Source organism: Periplaneta americana, chromosome 1, assembly GCF_040183065.1.
Source record: "Periplaneta americana isolate PAMFEO1 chromosome 1, P.americana_PAMFEO1_priV1, whole genome shotgun sequence".
Taxonomy (NCBI): Eukaryota; Metazoa; Arthropoda; class Insecta; order Blattodea; family Blattidae; genus Periplaneta; species Periplaneta americana.
In genome coordinates, this window is record NC_091117.1 from 165,549,529 (window position 1) to 165,573,855 (window position 24,327).

At 34.1% G+C, this 24,327-nt stretch overlaps 1 protein-coding gene across 1 annotated transcript; it reads right to left on the reverse strand.

Moving 5' to 3' along the window:
- Positions 1 to 1,963: 1,963 nt before the first annotated feature.
- Positions 1,964 to 23,394, reverse strand: Yod1 (Yod1 deubiquitinase). The gene is made up of 3 exons (XM_069831078.1): positions 22,758 to 23,394; positions 17,612 to 17,928; positions 1,964 to 11,136 (listed from the first exon to the last, which is right to left on the reverse strand). The coding sequence occupies exons 1-3, from the start codon at positions 23,146 to 23,148 to the stop codon at positions 10,921 to 10,923; spliced, it is 924 nt and encodes a 307-aa protein (XP_069687179.1). The 5' UTR covers positions 23,149 to 23,394; the 3' UTR covers positions 1,964 to 10,920.
- Between the last annotated feature and the right edge of the window lie 933 nt (positions 23,395 to 24,327).

The following is a 24,327-nucleotide window of genomic DNA, read 5'->3' on the forward strand; positions in this document are numbered from 1 at the left end:
AGTTTGCAACATCAGTAGTAAGTTGATCCCTCTATAATAATTTGTGTATATTTGTTCAGATACTGGTTCCATTCAGTGGCGTAGCGTCAATGTAAGCTAAAAAGCTCAGCTTCCCCAGTTAATAATAATTTCATAATAAACCTTCAGTCTATGGACAAAATTATTTATTAATTTTAATAGAATTTATATTTATGCGTTAAATATTGTGATGCGGCAGCTCAGGATGATTCGTGATGCAGCAGTAAACAAGAAGCCTGCACACACCAGCTTCCAAGCAGACTGGTTTCTTACACTCATTCTTCTGTGTAACCCACCCCGCAGATTTTTCATCGCTTTCTAACTAAACTACCCTGGTCGCAAGGCTAGCAAGAAGCTAGCTTTGACATTAAAAATAAGTAGTTTCCGAGTTATCCCTTTTCGTCAGTTGTGTTCAGTTGAAGTGTTAGTGTGCATTGTGGCTGATATAATAAATATGAGTGAAATAACAGTTCCTGATACCAATTTACTTGAATTTTTTTTAGGAAATTCTATTATCAAGATTGACTTACGAACAAAAGTGTGATCTAAAAAACAAATGACCGACTCCCTTGCTGCCAATGAAGGACACAACCAAAAGACAGACGCATACTTACGTACTGTATCTATTGACCGTTAATATTGTGATTCCTCTATGACAGGGAGTGAGCTAATCTTATACGTATACGTGTCTATTTATTAGAGATATGTGTAAACCGTGAAATCATATTTTACTACGTACCATTTGAGGTCATGCCTTATTTGTGTTACTTACGAGGTTCCAACCAATCTTCGACTGCTGACTTGACATTGACTACTATTTATTTTAAGACTATATTTTTGTAATACGTTTTCTCATATTGCATGAAAGACAACTTGAATTAGCTTCCCCTGCTCAAAATTTCATGCTACGCCACTGGTTCCATTTAAAAATTATCTGACAAGTACAATTTGTTTTTAAAATGTTATTCTCAAAGAAGCCTCATTCTTGACCCCACTGTCCGTTTTGAGAAGGATGATCAACAAGCCAATAACGTTAACAATGAAAAGAAATCTGTTTACAATCCTTCCTCACTTCAATGATAGATACAAAATGAATATTAATTCATGGGAAGTGAAAGGGCTTCTGTTTGGTGCTAGGGAATGGGAAGTGAAAGGACTTCTTTTTGGTGCTAGGGGAACTTCATTTAAGTTAACCAAAACCGTTCTCCTTTCTGTTAAACTTTCTAATGAGGACATTAACAAAATTTTTCTAATGGTATTGAGAGATTCATTATCCATTTTACACAATCACTTGTATAACACTACGTAATATTTTTTTTTTTTACTTCATTTCATTACTCTTCATTGTACTTTCATTTCATGTTTCTCCTAAATCAAATTGTACTTTATTTTTAAATTTATCATTGTTCCGTATTCTCTCTGCAAATCATATTGTATTTTAGTTTTAAGTTAACCTCTGCTTTGTATTCTGAATCCTAGTGGTCAGCCGTAGAAGTCAGCCAGATATCCCAGATTGTGGAATTAACAGTATACATAATTTCTGACATACTTGACAATTTATTCATGAGTGAGCACTATTTACACATCTTAAAATACAGATGTCACATCATTGTAATTTAATTCAAAGTCGCTAGATGTCACTGTTGAACAGCTCTTAGTCAGGTCCTCTCATCCCATTCCACTAATGTCCGCCATCAATTGCTGTTCTCAAGCAGAACGTTCTCCGAAAGTTATTGAAACATCAGTTTTGGAAACTTATTTTATGAAATATATAAATTTAAACACAAATCCCTTCCACAACCCAACCATAGCGCAATGTAAACAAACCTAGGAGTTGGTGCAAATATCGCAGAGTGCGAAGACCTGACTTATCAACGGACCTTGATTTAATGGAAATGGATTGGTTAAGGTTTGTGCTGAACAACTAAAAAATAAAACAAGCCAGTTTTGATTGTTATAGTTTATCCCAAACACAACACACAATTAAATTCAAACATCCAATTTCATTTGTAGCATGTGACATTAATAATAATAATAATAATAATAATAATAATAATAATAATAATAATAATAATAATGAGGCAACATGACCTTACATTTATTTTTAACAAACTAAGGTGTCATACCTATATTATGCTACTGTTGAGCAAATCTGTGAGAATATTATTAAGAGTACATTATTTGGCAAGACTGCGTAACCAGTTGAGACCTTCAGGGGAGACCCAAAAACCTTTGAAAGCAAACACTCCTTATAATGCTAAATATGATACTGTAAGTCTTAAGAAATGATAATTTCTCTATCTGAAATTGTGTTATAAATCAATTTAGTGACCACTCTTTAAAAGAAATGTTAGGTTTTTCCATAAGGTTTTTTCCAGCTGCAAGGCCAACATCAAATAATCATATGGCAAATTCTCGGATTCATGTCGCTAAAATAAAGTAAGTTTGGTAAATTGGACCAGCAATTGAATGGAACTGTTTTCAGTAAATTTTCCAAAGCTCCGTCATAGTTCATGTTCTAGCTCGTGATGCCAGAACGCAAGCTAAAAATTGTGTATTTTTAAATGATTACTGATACTCTTAAATGTTTATACGAACATACATTCTTCAAAATCAGTGCTTTACTGGATCAATCAAAATGGATTAGTAGCCTAATGACTTCTGAATCAGTATCACCAATCCTATAATAAACCTATCATTGAGATATATGATTATATGGTGATGATCAGAGACCGGAACTTTGGCAGAATGCCTTTTTAAATGTGTTAAATCTATCTTCATTTTGAAAGTAAATCTGTACAAATTATACATTTGTAATTGAAACGTCACAGTTTTATGTTGTCCTTTTCTGCCTTTTTTAAATATAAATGCCTAATTTACAAAATAAATGTTTTTTTTTTCCTTTATTTATTTACCTATTATTTATTAATTTATTATTAAAAATTGCCTACAGGTATATTTTAATTTATTTCTATAACCACTACAATGAAAGTGACTTCACCGAATGTATATTATTGTCTTTTAGTCAGTTCATATTCTCTTTGCAACAATGAGTGCTGCCATGCAAAAATGTATAACAGTAAGCGTTTTAATTATCACTTGTGTTTATTTGACAAGGCAATAATGAGTGCGGGTCTAACATTATTTTTAACAGTTATTTTTCTTTCAGTTTTCATTGTGACGTTGTAGCTAGCTAAATATTTCATATCGCAACATATCAGTACAACCAGACACAAAAATGCAGTTTCCAAGGCTACTGAGAAGAAGATTTCTTTGCTTCCAACAGTAATTGCAACATCGAGTCGAAATCTCAATTCGCATTCGACTTATGTAAAGCTTTTCTTGCTGCCGAAATCCCTTTGTGGAAAGTGCAAGGTTGTGAGTCTAGTGCAAGGTTTTTGTAATTGCCTTTTATTGCGTATTTTAGCTATTTATAATGCCTTTATGCCTGCCAATTTTAGCTATTTATGATGCCTTTTTACCTGGCTATTTTAATGATTCATAATGCCTAAACTTCCGGTCTCTGGTGATTATGTAAAATGTCATTTAATTAAATACTTAGAAGGTCGAAATACAACAGGGTTCATAAGTTAAGATTAAAGATAATGTAGATAATTATTACAGTTGTCTGAACACTATTCATTAATAAAATGAATAAAATAAATAAAATTGGTTAGAAACCATACATGTTTCGGGGGCTGTGCTCCCCCATCCTCTTTGATACGACACGCGGTAAAACATCTACACCGTAGTCGTGGTACAACCACTGATGATGGGGGAGCACAGCCCCCGAAACATGTATGGTTTCTAACCAATTTTATTTATTTTATTCATTTTATTAATAAATAGTGTTCAGACAACTGTAATAATTATCTACATTATCTTTAATCTTAGTCATTTAATTATCTTGAGATCCATAATATACTGTATACTCAAGATAGCTGTTTATAGGCTGGCATCCTTCTACAAACAAAAGAAATAAAATGTTATGCATGTACTCTGATGGTAAAACCTACTTCATAAATATTGGTAAATATAACAAAAGTACATTTTTGTACATTTAAGAATTGTATGTAGGTAAAATTTAATCCCTTGTTGCCAATATCGATGTGGAACATGGAGAGAACTGTCATGTCAAGGAAGCATTCATAATTTCAGGTATATAATTATTTCAAATTCTGAGCGTTTTTTTTTTTTATTTTATTATTAGTTCTCTTTGCAATTGTATTACAAGAGGTAATTTTGTTCATATATAATAACATTTACAGAAATAGTGGTATTTTTGTTCAAATTTAGTAATTCTCTTGAAATAATGAGTGCTGAATAGTTTTTCTTGATAGACAAATATCTCTGCTCTCAAAATGTATATGGTCTGTGACTCGCCTCAATAAATTTATCAATTCATATCTTGGACCAGAAAATGCATAGTTTTGTCCAGACTTTCATATTATAATAATATTCAGCAAATGCGACAGAATTTAAATTATTCATATCTAAAAGGATCACTATAAGTAATTTAGATTTAGTTATTATCTACTCCCTGGCATTTACTATTTACTGTTACTTTTGTGTATGAAGTTAAAATGTGACATATCATCTACATACTTCCTGAATGAATTGGCTCGTAAATATTTAATATGAATCAAATTCAAACAATATGGACAAAAAGGTTGCCCACAAAAGATATACTAGCAACTTCTTCAGTATATAAGATGCTGAAAAACTATATATTTCGGTGAAAAATCTTTTATCATTATATTTTTTTGTAGTATGATACCACTTTGTATAATGAGAAAGGAAAATTTAAACTGTTGGATATGTCCGATTTTGTATGGAAGCAATCAATCAGCCATTTGATGCTACTAGATTTAGGAAGCATACATGCAAAACTTTAGCTTACTTGCACATTGTGTCTCCTGTATTAATCTAATTCAGACATGGAACAATACATTACTGCGGTGCCATTTACAATATTCATTTAGAATTGGTCACTACAACATTATCATAATATATTGTCCTACAATATAGTTTATCAGTGCTCAAGTTACAAAGATACAACTAGATTAGTATGAGTGTCTGAATTATAAAGTGATTATTTAATTACTTGAAAGTATTACATTTAAAGAAAAACTAACAGCAAGGGTTCTGTATAAAGAATATTCATAATTCATACAGAGTATTAATTATCGTAGAATTCAACACATTTCTGTAATAAATATATCTGATATATATTATATATAAAGAATGTATATGTTAATGAATCCCTCCCAAAACAAAAAATAGTCTAAAATATTTGACAATAAAAATATACTGTATAATATACAATGAAAGAAAAAGGTGTAATAACTTGAATACACAAGCATTCTTATTTTAGGTGAATGTCGTAAATATAAGGTAATATGTACTAAGTTGCTTATTCTATATCGTAGTTCATTTTAAAAATACGCAGAAAAACAATAGTAGTTATAACAGATTTTTTACGGTCTTTAGCAGTTCACAAAAAAAAAAAAAAAGCATTATGATCTTCTTCCAATTTCTATTATCTTCGAAGCTTCTTAGTTCTACATATTTTTGTGATATAGTTCGACTGTGATTATTACCATTCTTGAATCATTGTCATCAACAAGCATTATTCTAAAGTCTCGTGTGAATGTTCTTGAATCATTGTCATCAAAAAGCATTATTCTAAGGTCTTGTGTGAATGTTCTTGAATCATTGTCATCAAAAAGCATTATTCTAAGGTCTCGTGTGAATGTTAAGTATTATCTTACAATTCTAACAATCCTTTTCACAAATTCATTATCAGAACAAAACACATATTTCTATAATAGTATGGAAAGTACTTTTAAACTAAACAAACATTTAACTGAGGTATGGGAATTAATAATTCTTGACAAGCAGCTCAGAAACCTAAATATTTAATTAAAAATTAATGAATATACAAGGCATGTCCAGAAAGTAAGTCCCAATTAGTTATTAAAAATATTTTTAAAAAATTTTTATTTCCATTGCATTCTACATACTACCTTAACTACTTTTATATGTAATTCCCACCATTATTAAGGCACTTGTCATAATGGGAACAAGTTTTGTATTCATGTACACTGTGGAATGACACTGTCTATGATGAAAACTATGTACTAATGCCTTCTTTGGTATTGACATCTTCTAAAAAACACTGGCTACCAAGAAACAGATGAAATCACTCAGTACTAACTTAGGGCTGTAGGGGGAGGATCAAAATGTTCTTGAGATTTGGTGGCAATGTGCGACTGGGCATTTCCATAAAGGAACACAACACAACAAGTAAGCATGCCACATCTTTTGTCCTGGATCACATAACACAGTTTCTCAGTGTCCACAATAGACATCTCTGTTGTTTGTTCGCCTGTAGGCGAAAATTAAATAAGCAAAGCTTCTTATCTGTTCCAAAACCCTGTGCACATAAGCTTGCAAATTGAAATAGCTTGGCTTTGTCTTTATTGGCGATGATGTGTTCCTCAACTCCAATGATTGCTGCTTTGATTCATGAGACATGTGCGACACCCACGTCTAGTCAGCTGTAACAGTGTGGCCCAAGAACTCAACACCTTGCTCAGCTGACTATATTGTGTGAGAAAATTCAATGCACTGGCAGCCCATTTCTGTTTGTGTTCCTTGACGAGCACTTGGCATCTGAAAATCTTGACACAATTTCGTGTGAAATGACCATGAAATTTGTGGGAAATGCAATGTGACGAAATTATGAATTGAATGCCATCACGAACTCTCTCTTCGCACACACAAAACCATCATTGTCCACAGATCAACCACGTTTTCATGATCTCCATTAAATCTCCACTATCAATCTTTTTACCATGGTATATTTTCCATACAGCTCACTAAGTTGACGATGAATGTCTAGCAGTTTCACATTTCTTGCATTCAAGACATGGATAACAGACTGTATTTCACAGGTAATAGGCTGCTCAATTATCTTGGACATTTTAAATACACAGAACAATTCGTCAACACGATGTTACTGTCTCCAAATGGTATCTATGGCTTTGCAACGGATAAAGAAACTCAGCATGCATGTGCAAAATTGTGACTGCAGTGTTGCAGCAGCAATATTTGCAAAAGGAACTCACTTTGTGGACACGCCTCGTATCAATTTTTTTATTACACTCAAAAAGTTATATTTAAAATCTGTTCGTGAAATTAATCAGACCTAGGGTGAATGCTGAAGAAATCATAAGATGCTGCAATGGTAATTTTACGACTATTCTGTTTTTTTAATTGGTGTTGAATAATTATTCTTCCCTAAAACTGTAGCCTTTGTGACGATACTGACACAATGGTCAATTTGACAAAAGATTTGCTCATATTTCGTATATACTTTTTACAAATTCTAGGAAAGTAAGTAGACAAAAATAAATTTACTAAACAAAAGCTGCACCCATAATTTAAAGTCCATTTCAAATCCAAGCGTCATAGTATACATATCTCTAGTTCACAAATCTAAATTTTCCTCAAGGATAAAATGTAATAATTTGTTAATTTTCTTGTTTCTATACTTAAAAAATAAAAGTTACAAATTACATTTTCATTATTTTTTATATAAATTCTTTCACACTTAGCCTCATACAAATATCTTGAGTATGAGACAAGTACAGTACAGGAGGTAAGACCTGTTATGTGACCTTATCATGTATCGTGGCTATTTCACCAATGAATATAGATTCTCTTTCTTCATTCTTTCCCCTTCCACACAGCTCACATGCTAGGTCTTGCCTCATCTGTAGCTACTACTTACTTGTCTCGAATTACTATCTCAAGTCCTGCTATATACAGGATGATTCACGAGGATTTACCATCCTTACAGAGCTTATTTTCAAAGACATTCTTAGCAAAAAATGTCATATAAACAAGTGTCCTAATTTCAATATTTTCAAAGTTACACTAATTTGAAGTTGTTAGTAAAATACCTTTTTCTTTAGTTTTAAGGGTAAAAAAAATATTACAAATAGAGAATGAACTATTCAGAAGTGTCACTTCTTTAATTAGCTAGTGTTCTGAATCTAAAAATGTGTTGTTAAATTGCCTCATACAGATTTTATTTTTCAATTTTTAACTAAAAGTTAAATCATTCTTATGCACTTATCACAAAAATTGTTACAAATCATACGACTTAAGGAACTTGATTCTTTATAGTTTAATTATGCATCCTAATGTACAGTCTTAAAGAATTTACAAGAGTGGCGTGATTTGTACTGCCCATGCCTCACTTCCTGAGCTGTTTCTTTGCGGGGCGAGACGCAGAGGGAGAGAGTGGGTGGTCCTGGGTATCGCATGTGCCTACTACCCTACATTCAACACATCGGCCTTTTCAGGATTTTTTCGTCAGCTATGGACAAGCGAATGTATAGGCTATCCCCTCACAAAACAAATTATGTCCTTCTCATCAATTCCTGTAACTAAACACTAATACCAGTGGTAGACTACAGTCTCTACTTGAGATTATCGACCTAATCACGATTACGGTTATCACGTGTACACATCCGTAAACTCTTTCCTCTATGGCAGTGTTTCTCAAACTTTTTCCACCGCGAAACCCCTTTTAATCTAAAGTGTAACTGCAGAATCCTTGTAATATTTTATTAGTATTTAATAATTAACAGACAAGTGAAAGCTAGTATCTCAATAATTCTGTTCAGTGGGACGAATGTATTTGCTTTTCAAGCCCAAAAACTGGTTTTATGGCGGAAAGTTGTTGTCTCATTTCTACTGTACTTCTGCATTTTGTCTTTTCGGTATTTTGTTTTAGTGAACACATACGCAGAGAATCCAGTGATGAAAGTGATAAGTATTATGGGTATTTTCCGTTTTAGATGTTCATTAAACATATTATTGGAATATTATTATTATTATTATTATTATTATTATTATTATTATTATTATTATTATTATTATTATTATCATCATCATTATCGGTGGTTTCATGTTATTATTGATTCATATTTTCGTAACATTTATATATTTTAACATCATCATCATCCATAGCACTACAGCCTGGATCAGGCCTCGGCTTCCTTAAGAATTCTTCTCCATCGGTCTTGATCTTTAGCCACCGTCCACCAGTTCTTCACTCCAAGCCTCTTAATGTCATCCATAACACAGTCCATCCATCGTAGCTTTGGCCTTCCAACTCTTCTTCCTCCAGCAATCCCATATTCCATCACCTTCCTAGGTATTTCACATTCATCCATTCTCTTAACATGCCCTGCCCATCTCAGACGAGCAATCTTTATGGATGTTATTATATTGGGAGACTCATAAAGCTGGTATAATTCGTTGTTATATCTTATTCTCCAAGTTTCACCATCCCTTACAGGTCCAAAAATCCTTCGCAATATCTTCCTTTCGAATGCGGCCAATCTAAATTTATCCCTTTCGCTAAGAGGCCACGTCTCTGATGCATAGGTCAACATATATATTTTTATAGTATCCACTAAGTATAAAATAGCCACCGGAGTAGCCCAGTCGACTAAGGCGCTTGCCTATCGGTTCAGAGTTTCGCTCGGGCGCAGGTTCGATTCCCGCTTGGTCTGATTACCTGGTTGGATTTTTTCCCCGAGGTTTTCTCCAACCGTAAGGCGAATGTCATGTAATGTTTGGCGAATCTCTGACCTCATCTCGCCAAATACCATTTCACTATCATCAATCCCATCAATGCAAAATAACGTAGTAGTTGATACAATATCGTTAAATAACCAAGTAAAAAAAAAAAAAAAAAGGTATAAAATAAAATTTAAAATCATATAGGGCTTACGGAACCCCGGAACACACATTGAGAAACGCTGCCCTATGGTAATTCAGCAGTTGTCCAGACTGAACGAAGAGTGGCCGAGTGTGTACATACATTTTAGGAAATCTCCATCAGAGATAATAGCGATAGTGGTAACCATGATTACAGTATTATTATAAACAGTAAACACCCCTGCACTGGCATAGGATAATGTTTTCCACACATGTAATATGCTGCCGTGCCGCCACGCTGCAGTTGCCATGCCGGTCTGAGCAGACCTAAGAGGCGTGGTTATAAGCACTAGGGAACTCTCGGTTCAGGACGTGAGACACAGGCAGTAATAATTGTTGTGATAAATGTGTAAGAAAATGTAATTTTGTAGTTAGAAATCGAAAAAAAATTCTGTACGAAGCAACTATGAAATTCACAACACATGTCTAGCTTCAGAATATTAGCTAATTAAAGAAATGATACTCCTGAATAGGTCATTCTTTATCTGTAATATTCTTTTACTCTTAAAACTCAAGAATAATGGTATTTTACAAACAACTTCAAATTAGTGTAATTCTGAAAAAATCGAGATTAGGACAAATGTTTATATGACTTTTTTTGCTCAAAATGTTTTCGAAAATAAACCTCGTAAGGAACGGTAAATACTCGTGAATTACCCTGTATATAACAAAATATAACTTAAAACATTTCTTCAATAGTTACATTCTAACAAAGTTCATTATTTTCATCCTGCCTATCTGTAAGAAATATTTCCACTCAATAAAGTAGATAACAAAAATATTAAATAAATATAAATTCTGAACCTTTACTGCACAAATTTATAATTAATTACGAGCTTATAAAATAAGTGCCAGTATTGCAGTCCTTTGATATGAACTATTTAGTGTGTCATCTCACAAATTTTCGGTCCCCTTTTCTCTTTTCATAACCATATATAATTATAAACGAAGTGAAAAATACACAAAAATATACATACAGATCCTACTGAGTGATTTCTTTCGAACAACTACAAATACGAATTGTATTATTCCTGTTTATATTATTTTGAATCAATGTAACAATAATCTCTTATATAACAACATTATTCTCAAAGAAACGCTTTACTATGCAGTCTCACCAAAATTCATGTGCCCTGTGCTCTTTGCATGTTCTTGTGCCTGAATCTGCCCTTTTAGTAGTACTTGGCATACAAGACACTTGAGGCTGAAGCGTTCCAGATCTGTAAACTGCCTACTTGACTTAGCTTCATGAGCCAGTTCCTCTGCTTGCTGCAGAACTTGTTCATCACTTGTCAGAAACATAGTCTGTATATTGCTACCCTGAAAGCAAGTAAAAGTACTGTCATACAGATAGCATAAAGTATCAAGATTTGTAGATTGAAAACTCAAAAAAGTTTCATATCCATTGTTCAAGAATTAAAACAGAAAATCAATATCCAGAATTTAAAAGAAAACTTACAAGTTAAACCAAACCCTTTAACTCTATTAAATATAGAATATAATCTAAATTTAACAGAAGAAATACTGAAATCAGAAGTAAACACTGAAATACTGAAACAATTGTCTTTAGAGACAATTAATATTAGGTACCCTCCACAAAACTGGCTTCATTTATACACCGACGGATCCTTGATCTCCAGAGAACAAGGTGCCGGTGCAGGTGTTACGTGCTGTCTCTTCTCACTTTATAGATCTCTTGGATATGGAATAACAAGTTTTGATGGTGAAATCATTGCAATAAGGGAAAATCTCAGGAATCTTCTATGCCACATCAATAAATTTAGGAATGCAGTTATATTGTCAGACTCCAAAGCAGCTATTCTATCAATATTCTCTAAACACACACCTTCATCTCAAACAGCAGAAATAACTAAAATGCTCTCTCAATTAATATCACTCAATAAAAGAATTGTATTCCAATGATACCATCCCATTGTGGAATCCTGGGAAACGAGAATGCGGATGCTTTAGGAAAGAAGGGCAGCACTGCTACTTACAGACCTGTTACTAAATCTATGTATTACTCTGTGAAGAGATTTATTAAATCTACATACTTAGACTTCAACAAACAAAATTTGATGACACAATCCCAAGGGAAAAAATGGAACTCTCTGCATCAAAATCCATAGTTAATTCCCGATTTACCACGAAAATCGTCTGTAGCTGCATTTATATTGGCAACGGGCCATGATTGTTTGGCCAAACACCTGCATAGAATTGGAATATATCAGTCCCCTAACTGTCCATTGTGCAACTCAAACCAAGAAATGGATTCGGAACACCTCAAAATCTGTGCTTCATTGGCTGGTCATGATAATATCTTTGAAAAATATTGGAGTGCAAGAGGTCAGATGACTTTATTGTCAAACGCCTGGCATTAGAAAACAACAACAAAGTATCAAGATTAAATTGCGATCTTATATGATAAAGCTCAACACTTTGACCATAGTTTTATTTCAAAATTGTGTGATGTATGTAATCAGAAATGCTAAACTTCCTACCATGCTGACCAAAACACATTTTCATGTTCTTGTAAAACTATATCGTTGGTTTAGAGTGTAAACCTGGTATTAACACCTGTACTTCGGATTTGGTCTTAAAGTTTCAGGGTTATTTTATACTCAGTTTTTTGTTTCCCCTGTAAAATTTCCTTTTTGTTAGTTAGCAGGTTTACACTCTAAGCCGATTATATGTAACACTACTACAACTTTTAGTGTGTCAGTCTTCCATACTGGAGATACCACAGTCAAGGAGGGAGGAGGGAGGGGAGAGGGGAGGTAGGAGAGAAAAAATTACCAGCAATAATAACTGAGTAAACATAACCTAGTGAGTAAAGAATAGACGAAAGAATCACAGAAGGAACTGTGTGAAAAGAATATGAACCATAATCGTGCTTGTCTTTGACTGGAAGATAAGAACAAGAAAAAGAAGAAGTTCTACTTTGAAATGAACTTCATTAACTTCTATGGACTTGGAGGTAGTAAACATTCAACTGGAAAGCATCTGGTCCAGAAGGCACAGCAAATTATTGCTTGAAACTTTCCTGTGTATTAACTATTGTCAACATACTCGTACTGCAATTCAATGATAAGCACATAGATTATCTTATCAATAACAAGTTTTGTGAAGGAATTATACATTTAATAACAAAGAACAATATACAGGATAATCATTACTTTTTATGCATGATGTACAAAATCTTCATTATCACGAACATCAAGGATTGGACCCTACAGTCCGTTCTGTCTTCGAAGGTAGTTTTTAACTATCACCATACTTTCTAGTTGATGGGCTGGTAATTCATCATGAGGAAAACCTCTCTTACTCAGAATCTTGAAAAAAATGTACAAAATCTTAACCTGCATATTGCTGCACAACTCAGTAATCTTATCGAAAATTTTAACCCAGTGTATATTGAATAAATAAGTTAATAAGATGTCAGAAAGGTTCCAAAGCAGTGAAAGGTAATCTGCTATCCAACACAGTAACTGAACAACCTAAAGAACGGTAAGAAATCTAATAATTTTATGATTTTGCAAGGCATTATGACACAATTCTCACAGCAGGATTATCAAGTCAATGACGATGGTCGGAATCAAAGGAACTTCATTTGATTTGTGCAAATTTATAATAATGCAATACGGCATTAGAGCATTCGAGGCCTAGGGGTTCATTTCCCTTTCCTTCATCCTCTTTCTACTTTTCTGTTCCTAGTGCTGACCTGCTATGGCACTAAAATTTCCAGTGGCTTAAGGAGGGAAAGCTGGTGATCAACAAGATCTCCCAGCTAGGTCCAATGGACCCGTCGACCAACAGCAGGTGTGGTCCTCCAGATATTCTGGGGGTTGTGTGTGAATGAAGTAGCCACCAAAACGTTAAAATATGGTGTTCACTTAAATCGGCTACAACTTGCCATTTAACTAAGAAATACTGAAATCAGAAGTAAACACTGAAATACTGAAACAACTGTCTTCAGAGACAATTAATATTAGGTACCCTCCACAAAACTGGCTTCATTTACACACCGACGGATCCTTGATCTCCAGAGAACAAGGTGCCGGTGCAGGTGTTACGTGCTGTCTCTTCTCACTTTATAGATCACTTGGATATGGAACAACAAGTTTTGATGGTGAAATCATTGCAATAAGTGAATGTCTCAGGAATCTTCTATGCCACATCAATAAATTTAGGAATGCAGTTATATTGTCAGACTCCAAAGCAGCTATTCTATCAATCGTCTCTAAACACACACCTTCATCTCAAACAGCAGAAATAACTAAAATGCTCTCTCAATTAATATCACTCAATAAAAGAATTGTATTCCAATGGATACCATCCCATTGTGGAATCCTGGGAAACAAGAATGCAGATGCTTTAGGAAAGAAGGGCAGCACTGCTACTTACAGACCTGTTACTAAATCTACGTATTACTCTGTGAAGAGATTTATTAAATCTACATACTTAGACTTCAACAAACAAAATTTGATAACACAATCCCAAGGGAAAAAACGGAACTCTCTGCATCAAAATCCACAGTTAATTCCCGATTTACCACGAAAATCGTCTGTAGCTGCATTTAGATTGGCAACAGGCCATGATTGTTTGGCTAAACACCTGCATAGAATTGGAATATATCAGTCCCCTAACTGTCCATTGTGCAACTCAAACGAAGAAATGGATTCGGAACACCTCAAAATCTGTGCTTCATTGGCTGGTCATGATAATATCTTTGAAAAATAGTGGAGTGCAAGAGGTCAAATAACTTTATTGTCAAACGCCTCAAATGACTTTATTGTCAAACGCCTGGCATTAGAAAACAACAACAACATAATAATGCAATGCTATGCAACAATACAACTTAACCAATAGCAATACCAAATTATCAATAAAATTAAAATGTATGTATGTTAAGTAAACAGTCTGAAAACTAGTTTGAACCTCATAAGTGACACGAATGAGGCATATCATTCATGAGGCAACTAAATGAGGAGATAATGTGGTAGGGTGGCTAGTTCCTTTCGCCCTAAAAAATTAAAATAAGAAGAGGAATATTTCATGGTTATACTCTTAACAATGCTTTTCTATATTATGACACGAATCTCAAGAGGTAAACTGAATAAAGGGAATTATTCACTCAATGGCTTTGAATATAATTTGTTACACATATTTCATATGGATGACCTAAAACTACTTGCAGCCGGTAAGAAAGAACTAGAGAGGGAATTGAAAACACTAAGCTTAAATTAATATGGTACTGAAATTACAATTTGACAAGAAAAGTGATATCTTTATCACGAGACTTTTGTTAGTAATTAGAAATTGAAAAGAATTAATTTTTGGGGCATATAAGAGTTACAGAGATTTTATGAAATATTTTTAGCAACTGAATGATTGGTTGTTCTTGTTCTCCAATACTCATTTAGAATTTTTTTTATATACTGGAAAAAATTAACAGGAAAACAAAGTTACTAACAACACTTGGGCAGCTTCATCTCTGAGTGAATAATAGCATACTTTTATCAAAAGAGAAAGGACTGAGATAATCTGAATATTGCATGGCTCAGCTAATGAACATGTCAATATATAAGATTTATTAGATCAAATTTTACAAAATAACATTGCTGGATACCTAACATTTGAGATTCCAACAACCTTCGCAGCATCTCTGGAACACATGGAGTTCATTGCTAATAGCATATTAAGTCTTTTATATTATATTATATTATATTATATTATATTATATTATATTATATTATATTATATTATATTATATTATATTATATTATTATACCCCTGACGAAATGTATAGCCATCTGTTATCTTGTGAAACCTTCCTGACCATCAGGGGAAGAAGAAAGTGGACTGAGAAGCTTCCCTTCCCTTGCTATGCTTCTACTACTCACATATCCCCACCACAAGGTTCTTACTGTAAGTTACAGCACACCCATGCATTTGGTTTCATGAGATAACGACCTATACGGACACAATTAGTATGTGAGGAAAAGATCACTCTGATGGAAATAGTTTTATTTTTCAGTTGGAATTGGTCAAATTGGCGATCTGTCAGCACAAACTGTGGAATGCCTCTGTAGAGCTGCTTGGCACTTGGTGAAAGGCATCAGGCCTTGGTTTAGCGATATGAAATGAGTGCTGGTTTGAGTCATCATGGAAGAAGAAATTTTCTCATAAAAATTTCGGCTGAAGTATGGACTGGTGCCCATCCAGCATCGTGATGAATTTGAGGAACTACGATGGGTAGCAAAATTTGGATCTGTAGGCCAGCTATAATGATCATTGTGCTTACAACACATTATCCCCATACTGATTGAATGATCATTCACCTCTGCTGAAGCACATGAACGTAGACCAGCAGTCAGCAGTCATAGGTGACGAAGGTTATCTTCCCCTTGCCCCACTTCTCTGCTTTCATAAGTTGCTACTAAAGGTGGCCTATCAATAGATGACCACAATGAATTTGGTGTGAATTATTTGCAGGCAGTGTGTTCCCTACATATAATGTGGACACTAAGAGGGGGTTTTCTGTGTACACGAAAATACTGACTGTCGCACATATCTTTGTGAGGACAATGTAGAAATCATGCTGAGTTTGTATTTTGGTGATTCTGGTATGTGTAAGAAAAAAAAAGTAAGAAAAACTTTTACATTAAACAAAACATAATACATTTAACTGATATCTTATTTCACGAAATACTGACATGATATCTACAGTATTACAGGACAAACTGAAGTACAGTAAAACCTCGATAAGACACATCCGCTTATTATGCTATCCCAGGTAATATGCTTTTTTTGTTCGGTTCCTGTATATTTCATATATAACGCCTTTATAAAATGCCCCGTTTGTTGCGCTCAAGTCCCGAATAATACGCTATTTTTGTGGAATATTTTCGATGTAATTTTCAGTAATGTAACTTACTGTAATAGCTATGAAACATTTTGGCCATTGAACTCACTGGTGCCATTAACCTGAAAAATACTGATATTCGACCCTTTACCTGCCCATTTAAACCTCATACTGTAAAATACCCTACCCTCTTGTTAAGCTCTCTTATTTGACTCCTTATCTAAGCGCTTACAATAGTTACCCAACCCTCTTGTTAACTCTCTCTCTCAAACAACATTCCTCATTTGGCTGTAATAAAATTCTGGAAATGTTTGCTGGTCAGTTTATTTTTCTTTAGTGTATTGAAGTGTCTGTGAGTGTGATCACAATGAGTGTTCAAAGAAAAGCACTATCTGTGTCGGAAAAATTGGAAATATTACAAAAGTACGATGAAAACAGTATTCTTACTCAGAAATAATTCTCTGATTCATTAGGAATCCCATCATCCACATTAAGGACGATAATAAAAAAATCGCGACTCTATCACTGCAGCTGCGACGTCGGGAGAACATGCACATGGCAAACAAATAGAAATGACTTTTTTCGAAAGAATTAAGTACAGTCCATATTGTAAACGTCTATTACGTACAGTATAGTAATTACATAATACAGTAATGCTGTATTATCTTTCATGAACCATATATTTCAATAAAGAAAAATGCTAATAGATACTGTATATAAGTCAAAATTAGTATACTCGCCTAATATGCGGTTCTGGTTAATACGCGGTTTATACCTGGTCCCTTGAACAGCGTCTTATCAGGGTTTTACTGTAATTACATTCATATACTGCATATGTTAATACATTTGTTTTCATATTTGCATGCATATTCCATATTCAGGCATTAATGATAGGAAGAAAGTGTAGTACAGAAAAATTATTATTTATACCTCAAGTGGTTCGAGGTAAAGAGGGTCATAATGGATGCCATCAAACACGAGGAACACTCTCTGAGCATAATGCTGGTCCTCTCCAAACCTGTTGATAATAGCATTCAATGTGTCAACAACTGCAATCTCCAAGCCATAAAAGTTAGACAGTACGGCCAACTCTATAGCTCCACCCCACGAATCAGATTTCAAGATCCATTTGCTGTACTCAGAATTTGGTTTCCCTAATATTGCTTCTGAATAACAGTCTGGATCACTAGAGACTGCCTCTGCTATTATTTGTCGCATAAATGGGGCATTATCCACATCAACCTTACCTGGAATCAACATAAAGCACAATGTGGTAAAAGGAGGACTAACACATCAAACTTGTTAAAATTAAAACAGGTCATTCATTAGGCCTAATAAGAGAATAAGAAACATTATATGCATTTTATTTTACTGTATAGTCAACTCCGGTTATAATGAACCCCTACAGAACCTCGTTCACTATATCCGAGGTTCACTAAAACTGAAGTGTTTTTTTATACTATTGACATTGCTATACATACAATATTAACGTCCACTTGGGACAGACCACTTTCAATATCAGTAATAAGTTCACTTTATCTTCCAACTTAAACACTTTATGCTTCGACATTCAGATGTTCACAGTTCGAAACTTGAATCTAATCTGATCATGTAGGTAGTAGACACTAACCGATTTCACACCTCTTCCCACTAGGGGTATGCCTACTGTGTACTCGGCCTTGGAATTTCCCCGGGTTCACTTTTACAAAGATGCGGAAAGGAGAGTTGAGGACCATTATACTGTAATCCTTCTTGTATTTATCCTTTTGTCATCACTCTACTCCCTTTTAAAAAAAACACTTTCTCTTCCAATTCTTCGAATAACCTCTTTTAAAGAAGTCAGAACTAATCCTTCCTTTCTCCCTTACTGCGTACACTATTCTCTTTAACATGTTTCAAGCTGTCCTGGAAGCTGAACAAATCCTTTGTCTTTCAATGCACTTAAGGAGTAGAAGGTTTCAGATTTTGTTCTGAACATATTCTTGGAAGTTTATAGGAGAAAGGGTTTCGTAAATTACCATTTTTGGCCATTTTAAAATTACATTTTCTTGGGGAAGTTCTAGTTTTAAGTTCACTATAACCGAAGTGAGGTTTCACTATAAACGGAAGTATTAATGTACTTTATAATGTATGCAGGTTGGGACCAACGATTTAGGTTCACTATAGCCGAATGTTCACTATAACCTAGTTCACTATATCCAGAGTTAACTGTATTTCAATTTGAATTTGAACCACACATTTATATTGTTTATCCAGTGATGTCTGAGTCAGATGGGGCCCTTCAGTGCATTGAGTCTGTCCTTAGTTAAAGAAAGAAGCAATTTCAGTAATTACTAACACCACTAGGATTTCTCCATTCCAACTTACAGTTATCTAAAAATTTCAATTACACAAGGTTAACAATGCAATATACACCCTACTTTTATTTCTTTTTCTTCTTTATCCTCTGCTTCTTCTCATCCTTTCTTCTTATGTGCATTGCTTGTTTCATTCTAGAATCAAACTGCTTCAAAGTTCTCTTTGATCTATCTATTCCTCTTGATACGTTGTCCTTTAGTACACGTAATGTGATGTATATTTCCTCCTCTGTACTGCATACTGAACATTCACTTACATAATGTAGGTCGACTGGGCAACGTGCGACAGGCACGAAGGCCATGCAACACACAGCAAATCGTCTCCCACACACTCAGCAGTCCAGTTCTGTCTCTCTGTAGGAGTGATTGTGTTGACATTAGATTGCGTGTTATTCTTCTGACTGTGTTAGTGAAGTGTTTAGATTTAGGAATGATTGTAATGACGTTAGATTGCACGTTATTTTTCTGATTTGTGTTAGTGAAAGTATTCAGATTTAGGAGTGGTTGTGTTGATTGATAGATTGCGGTGTTATTCTTCTAATTGTGTTAGTGAAGTGTTTAAATTTAGGAGTAGTTGTGATGATGTTGGATTGCGTGTTATTATTCTGATGATGTTAGTGAAGTGTTTAGATTAGCTTGCTCACACGGCACCATAGAAATTTACATTAGAGCAAAGAATTTTCATGGTAGAGACTTATCTGAGAAAAGAGTGATTGCAGAACGGTAAAAATACGATTTGAAAGAACATTTTCTAATGTTCGCATTCCACAAAGCAGCACCATATACAGCCTCGTTAAAAATTTAGGGAAATTCTGCCAGTATTGAATAAAAGCAGCAAAAGACCACAGCATGCACTGATTGAGGAAAAACTGCATGAAATAGGAGATAGATTGAAACACATCTCTCAGAAATCTCTCCGTCATCTCATGCAAGAAACTGGTATCTCTACAACTACAGCATATGAAGCCACTAAAATTCTTAAATCTTGAAGAGTTCTCAAAGATTTATTACAGTAGAAGGACATCATTTCCAGTATATCTTATAGTCAAGGTAATTTCAGTAATAATAAAATTGCCAAGTGTGTGGGAGATGGTTTGCTGCATGTTGAATAGCCTTCGTGCGCCACCCAGTCGACTTACATTATACAAGAGAATGCTCTGTAGCTGACAATATGGTAAATAAAGAATGACAATTTTATGAAGATGTTTACTCAAGTAACATGACCAGTGACAAGTCTAAACATGGCAACAGCAGATTTTTGGGGTAGTTACAGAATTAAGTTAGGTTTATTATTTTTTTATTTAGAAAGACACTCCTTCAGCTTTCCCAATAACAGTACTGTCTCATGAACAAAGCATAACTAACACACAGAGCAAAAACAAAAAAATATTAAATTAAAGAAGAGTACCTAGAATTTTTTTCCTCTTCTAGCAATTGAAAATTGAAGTTGTTGTTAGTTTGCTTTTTTTATTATTCGCTTGATGGATTCATATGATAATTTCTATTCTTTTTCTATAATTTTAGATCCTTCCTGAGCCAACATAGCAACCCTTTAATTTCTGCTTTTTCACAATGAGCCAGAATTCACTGCAAAACTATACTTATATCTAAGTTCTAAATTTGTTGTATCGTGCATTGTCACAGTTGGTAATGAATACTGCATGTGCTAATAGCAGTAATGCACTGGTTTGCTTTCAATGAGCTCCTCTTGTACAATAAATTGAGAACTAAAAGTAAACAGAATAATTGAAGGGGTGAGAATGAGATAGTCCAAAGCTACACTTTTAACAAAAATGTTTTTTTTGTGCGAGTTCATTTCTTACACGTATGGGGAAGTTACTATTAAAATATTATAAAAATTACTCAACAAATGATGTAAGTAGGCTTACATGTCGAAGAAATTATGGTACTGCACCTAATAGCACTGGACTCTAAACCATTAACACGCTTTCCTTTAAAATTTTGTGTATGTGGGAGAGGACTGTATCATTGTCATCCCTTCAATTCTTAAAAAGATTAGAAAAAACTTTGCAATGGTAAATTAATTGAAATGGTCTGTTGTGTATGAAAGCTCTATAATACAGACCCATAGATCTATGCTGTGACTTGTTATATAAATAGGCTATGTTGAGTCCCTTACTTCTAACCAGTCTGCACTACTTACTCAAAAACTATCATACAGTATATAGTGATGCTATTCATCGAACATTCTAAAGGGAAAATTTTAGAACACGGACTGCACCTACCAAATTATGTCTTAAAATACTAAAAAGAGCAGATTTGTCTGCGTTTGTCGAATGTGCATCATTATATTTACGAAAAGGCACTTTTCAGTGCCAATAATTTATTTTGTGTGCACAAGGTTGGAATTTTGAAGTAAGAGGGAAAGGGTGCAGTCCGTGTTCTGGAGTTTATCCCAAGTTATATATAAATTGTAGCAAACCGTAATGAACAAAGACATTGATTGCTTTCAAATAATAGTCGGGGCTGGAGTTCACTAAATAAATACTAAACAAGTTGCTGATGAAGATCGGTGCAGTTTGATACAAATGACGAACCTTCTACATACAAAGTGAATATTTTTTCGGAAAGTGTCTACGATGCACTAGGCGAAATTTCGATTAATTTGGTATATACCAGTGGTATTCAATCTTCTTTTACTAGAGTGTACCTATAGACTGCATTGAAATTATATAGGAAATAACAGAAGACTGATTGATATTGTATGCAAAATAAATGATGAAGAATTAGGCATATGTTATTTTTTTTTATTATTACTATTAATAATAATAATAATAATAATAATAATAATAATGCTATTGTCATACATACCGGTACAGTAATTATTGATGCTATCATAATAGTAATGAATTAGCCTATGTACAATGTCATTGAACAACGAAAAACGAGAGTTTATGTTCTTGAAGGAAATATATAACTAAAATAATTATCAGCAAATATAATAAAATAAGTATGTAGCAGTTTTACATACCTAGAAAGTGGGATGTGCATCTCTTGAGACAATCCCGCGTATGTGGGGTACCCTAGGGGATATGAGTACAGTGGATTGAATACCATTGGTATACTCTTATATTGCCATCTGGACAAAGATTTAGTTAAAGATTTCGCCACCTGGACCTCACCTGTCATGTCTTGGAGGCTTTTGGAAAAATTACCAAATTACTAGGCCTAATAAAATGAAGTAAATTTTGGTGGATGACAACATTAATTTTAGATACCGTATATTGTCTAGGCTAGGCCTACACCATATAATTACTTCTGTAAGCTTACAGCTAGTACGTATAATTAAAATACACATTAAGCACCTATAATTTTAATTTTTAAAGTTAGTTATGTTCATGATTTGATACATTGAAGTACCGTACTAATATGACATTATACTAAATGTGTGTACTACCTGTAGCATATTTTATTTAACGATATGCTTGAACTGTTCAGTAGCACTATAAAAATTGATATAAATTACCTCATTTGTGCTAAATTTGCGCTGAGGTAGTTCCCTTCGTACTCCACTTATATATCTTGCATATACTAATGAGACAGGTTAGGTTTGGTTAGTTTTGGCTTTTGTTATGTCTTGCATATGCAATAACTGCATCTCCACGAAAAATCCCTTATAAATTCAACGATTTTCGCTTCCAAAAATCACAAGAACTATCTCAACGCTAGTTTCACCCTGGTTTGTATAAGAAACTTACCACTAAGAACAAAACCAATACTTGTGAAAAGACATGAATTATCGGCAGGCACAACTTTTCTCATAAGTATGCCAGGGCATCCTAGTTGACTATCTACAATATGATGTCTTGGTTCTTCACAACTGGCATTATGTTCAGAGTATACTAACTGCTTTTCTTCTACAATAAGCGTGTCCCCAGAACAGATTTTTCTTGATTCCAGAGTGGCATCATTTATTGATAAATCTACGGGTTTTGGAGGATAACCAGCTAGAATATGCAAGCAGTTTTCTTTTATATTAGTGAGAGAAGCCAATTTATGTTTTAAATCGGCTATAGTGTCTTTCGGATTTAATCCTTTAACAACCATTTGTCCTGACTTAGTTTTGACTTTCAGGGCAAAACCAGCCATTTTTATTTTAATTAGGTTAAGACGTAAGGTTATGTGAAAATACCACTTCAGATGTACACTTCAAGAACACAATCAAATATTTTGATTAAAAACAAATATATATGAGACGTTCAGGTATTCACTGGACCTACAATCACTCGTTTGTATGAACTGTGTAAAAAAAATAATGAACTATTTTCAGTTTTAAAATCTCAAATCTTCTAGATCAAAAAACGCCATTTGTAATCATGTTTCCATTCTTGTTGTTTTTTTCTTGTGACAACAGGTTTGCCAATATTGCCGGAGAGATATTGACAAATTTGAATAGAAAGGTGCGAATTAAAAATTTATTTAAGAAAAATATGTTATTTAACTATTTTAAGCAAGTAACTGTCGCTTTATCGCAATTAGAAATGCATGTACTTAGAAGATTAACTATTCCATGTTTGCTGATGATTCACTATTATTTATATTATTTTCTCTGCATCGCTTGGCTGTTCTGTGGAACTGACAAGAAGGCAACATAACGTTGTTATCTTGATTACAGTATTGTGAGGTAAAGGAAAATTTCTCGATTAACGGGAAATTCTTATTCCTGGAAAAAAGGTAAATTTCGCATACAAATGAGAAATTTCTACTAAGCGCAAAGTAGTAAAAAAAAAAAAAATAATAATAATAATAATCATTATCATCATCCGTTGTGCTACAGCCCTGTAAGGATCCAGACCAATCAGCCGGCTGCTGGCCTTACTTCCACATTCTGAAACAGAGGTGGACGATCATCCAACCTGAATGGATGTAGCGTGTGATTAGCACGATGATTCCTCAAGCGGTTATAGCTCACTTTCGTAACTGGATTTTGCTACCTATCAAAGCTCCATAAGTGCATCACAATGCTGGGTGGGCACCAGTCCCATATATTGGCCAAAATTTCATGAGAAGAAAAATTTCCGTTGTTCTACAGCCCTGTAAGGGTCCAGACCAATCAGCCGGCTGCTGGCCTTACTTCCACATTTTGAAACAGAGGTGGACGATCATCCAACCTGAATGGATGTAGCGTGTAATTAGCACGATGATTCCTCAAGCTGTTATAGCTCGCTTTCGTAACTGGATTTTGCTACCTATCATAGCTCCATAAGTGCATTACAATGCTGAGTGGGCACCAGTCCCATATATTGGCCAAAATTCATGAGAAGAAAA

Bases quoted from the DNA above. Each gene is read 5' to 3' on its own strand.
- Yod1 (XM_069831078.1), bottom strand. From the start codon at position 23,148: ATGGCTGGTTTTGCCCTGAAAGTCAAAACTAAGTCAGGACAAATGGTT. The intron at 17,929-22,757 runs GTAAGTTTCTTA...TGTTGATTCCAG, and splicing joins TATTGGTTTTGTTCTTAGTG to GTAAGGTTGATGTGGATAAT. The intron at 11,137-17,611 runs GTATAAATAATA...ACTTGCTTTCAG, and splicing joins TTTACCTCGAACCACTTGAG to GGTAGCAATATACAGACTAT.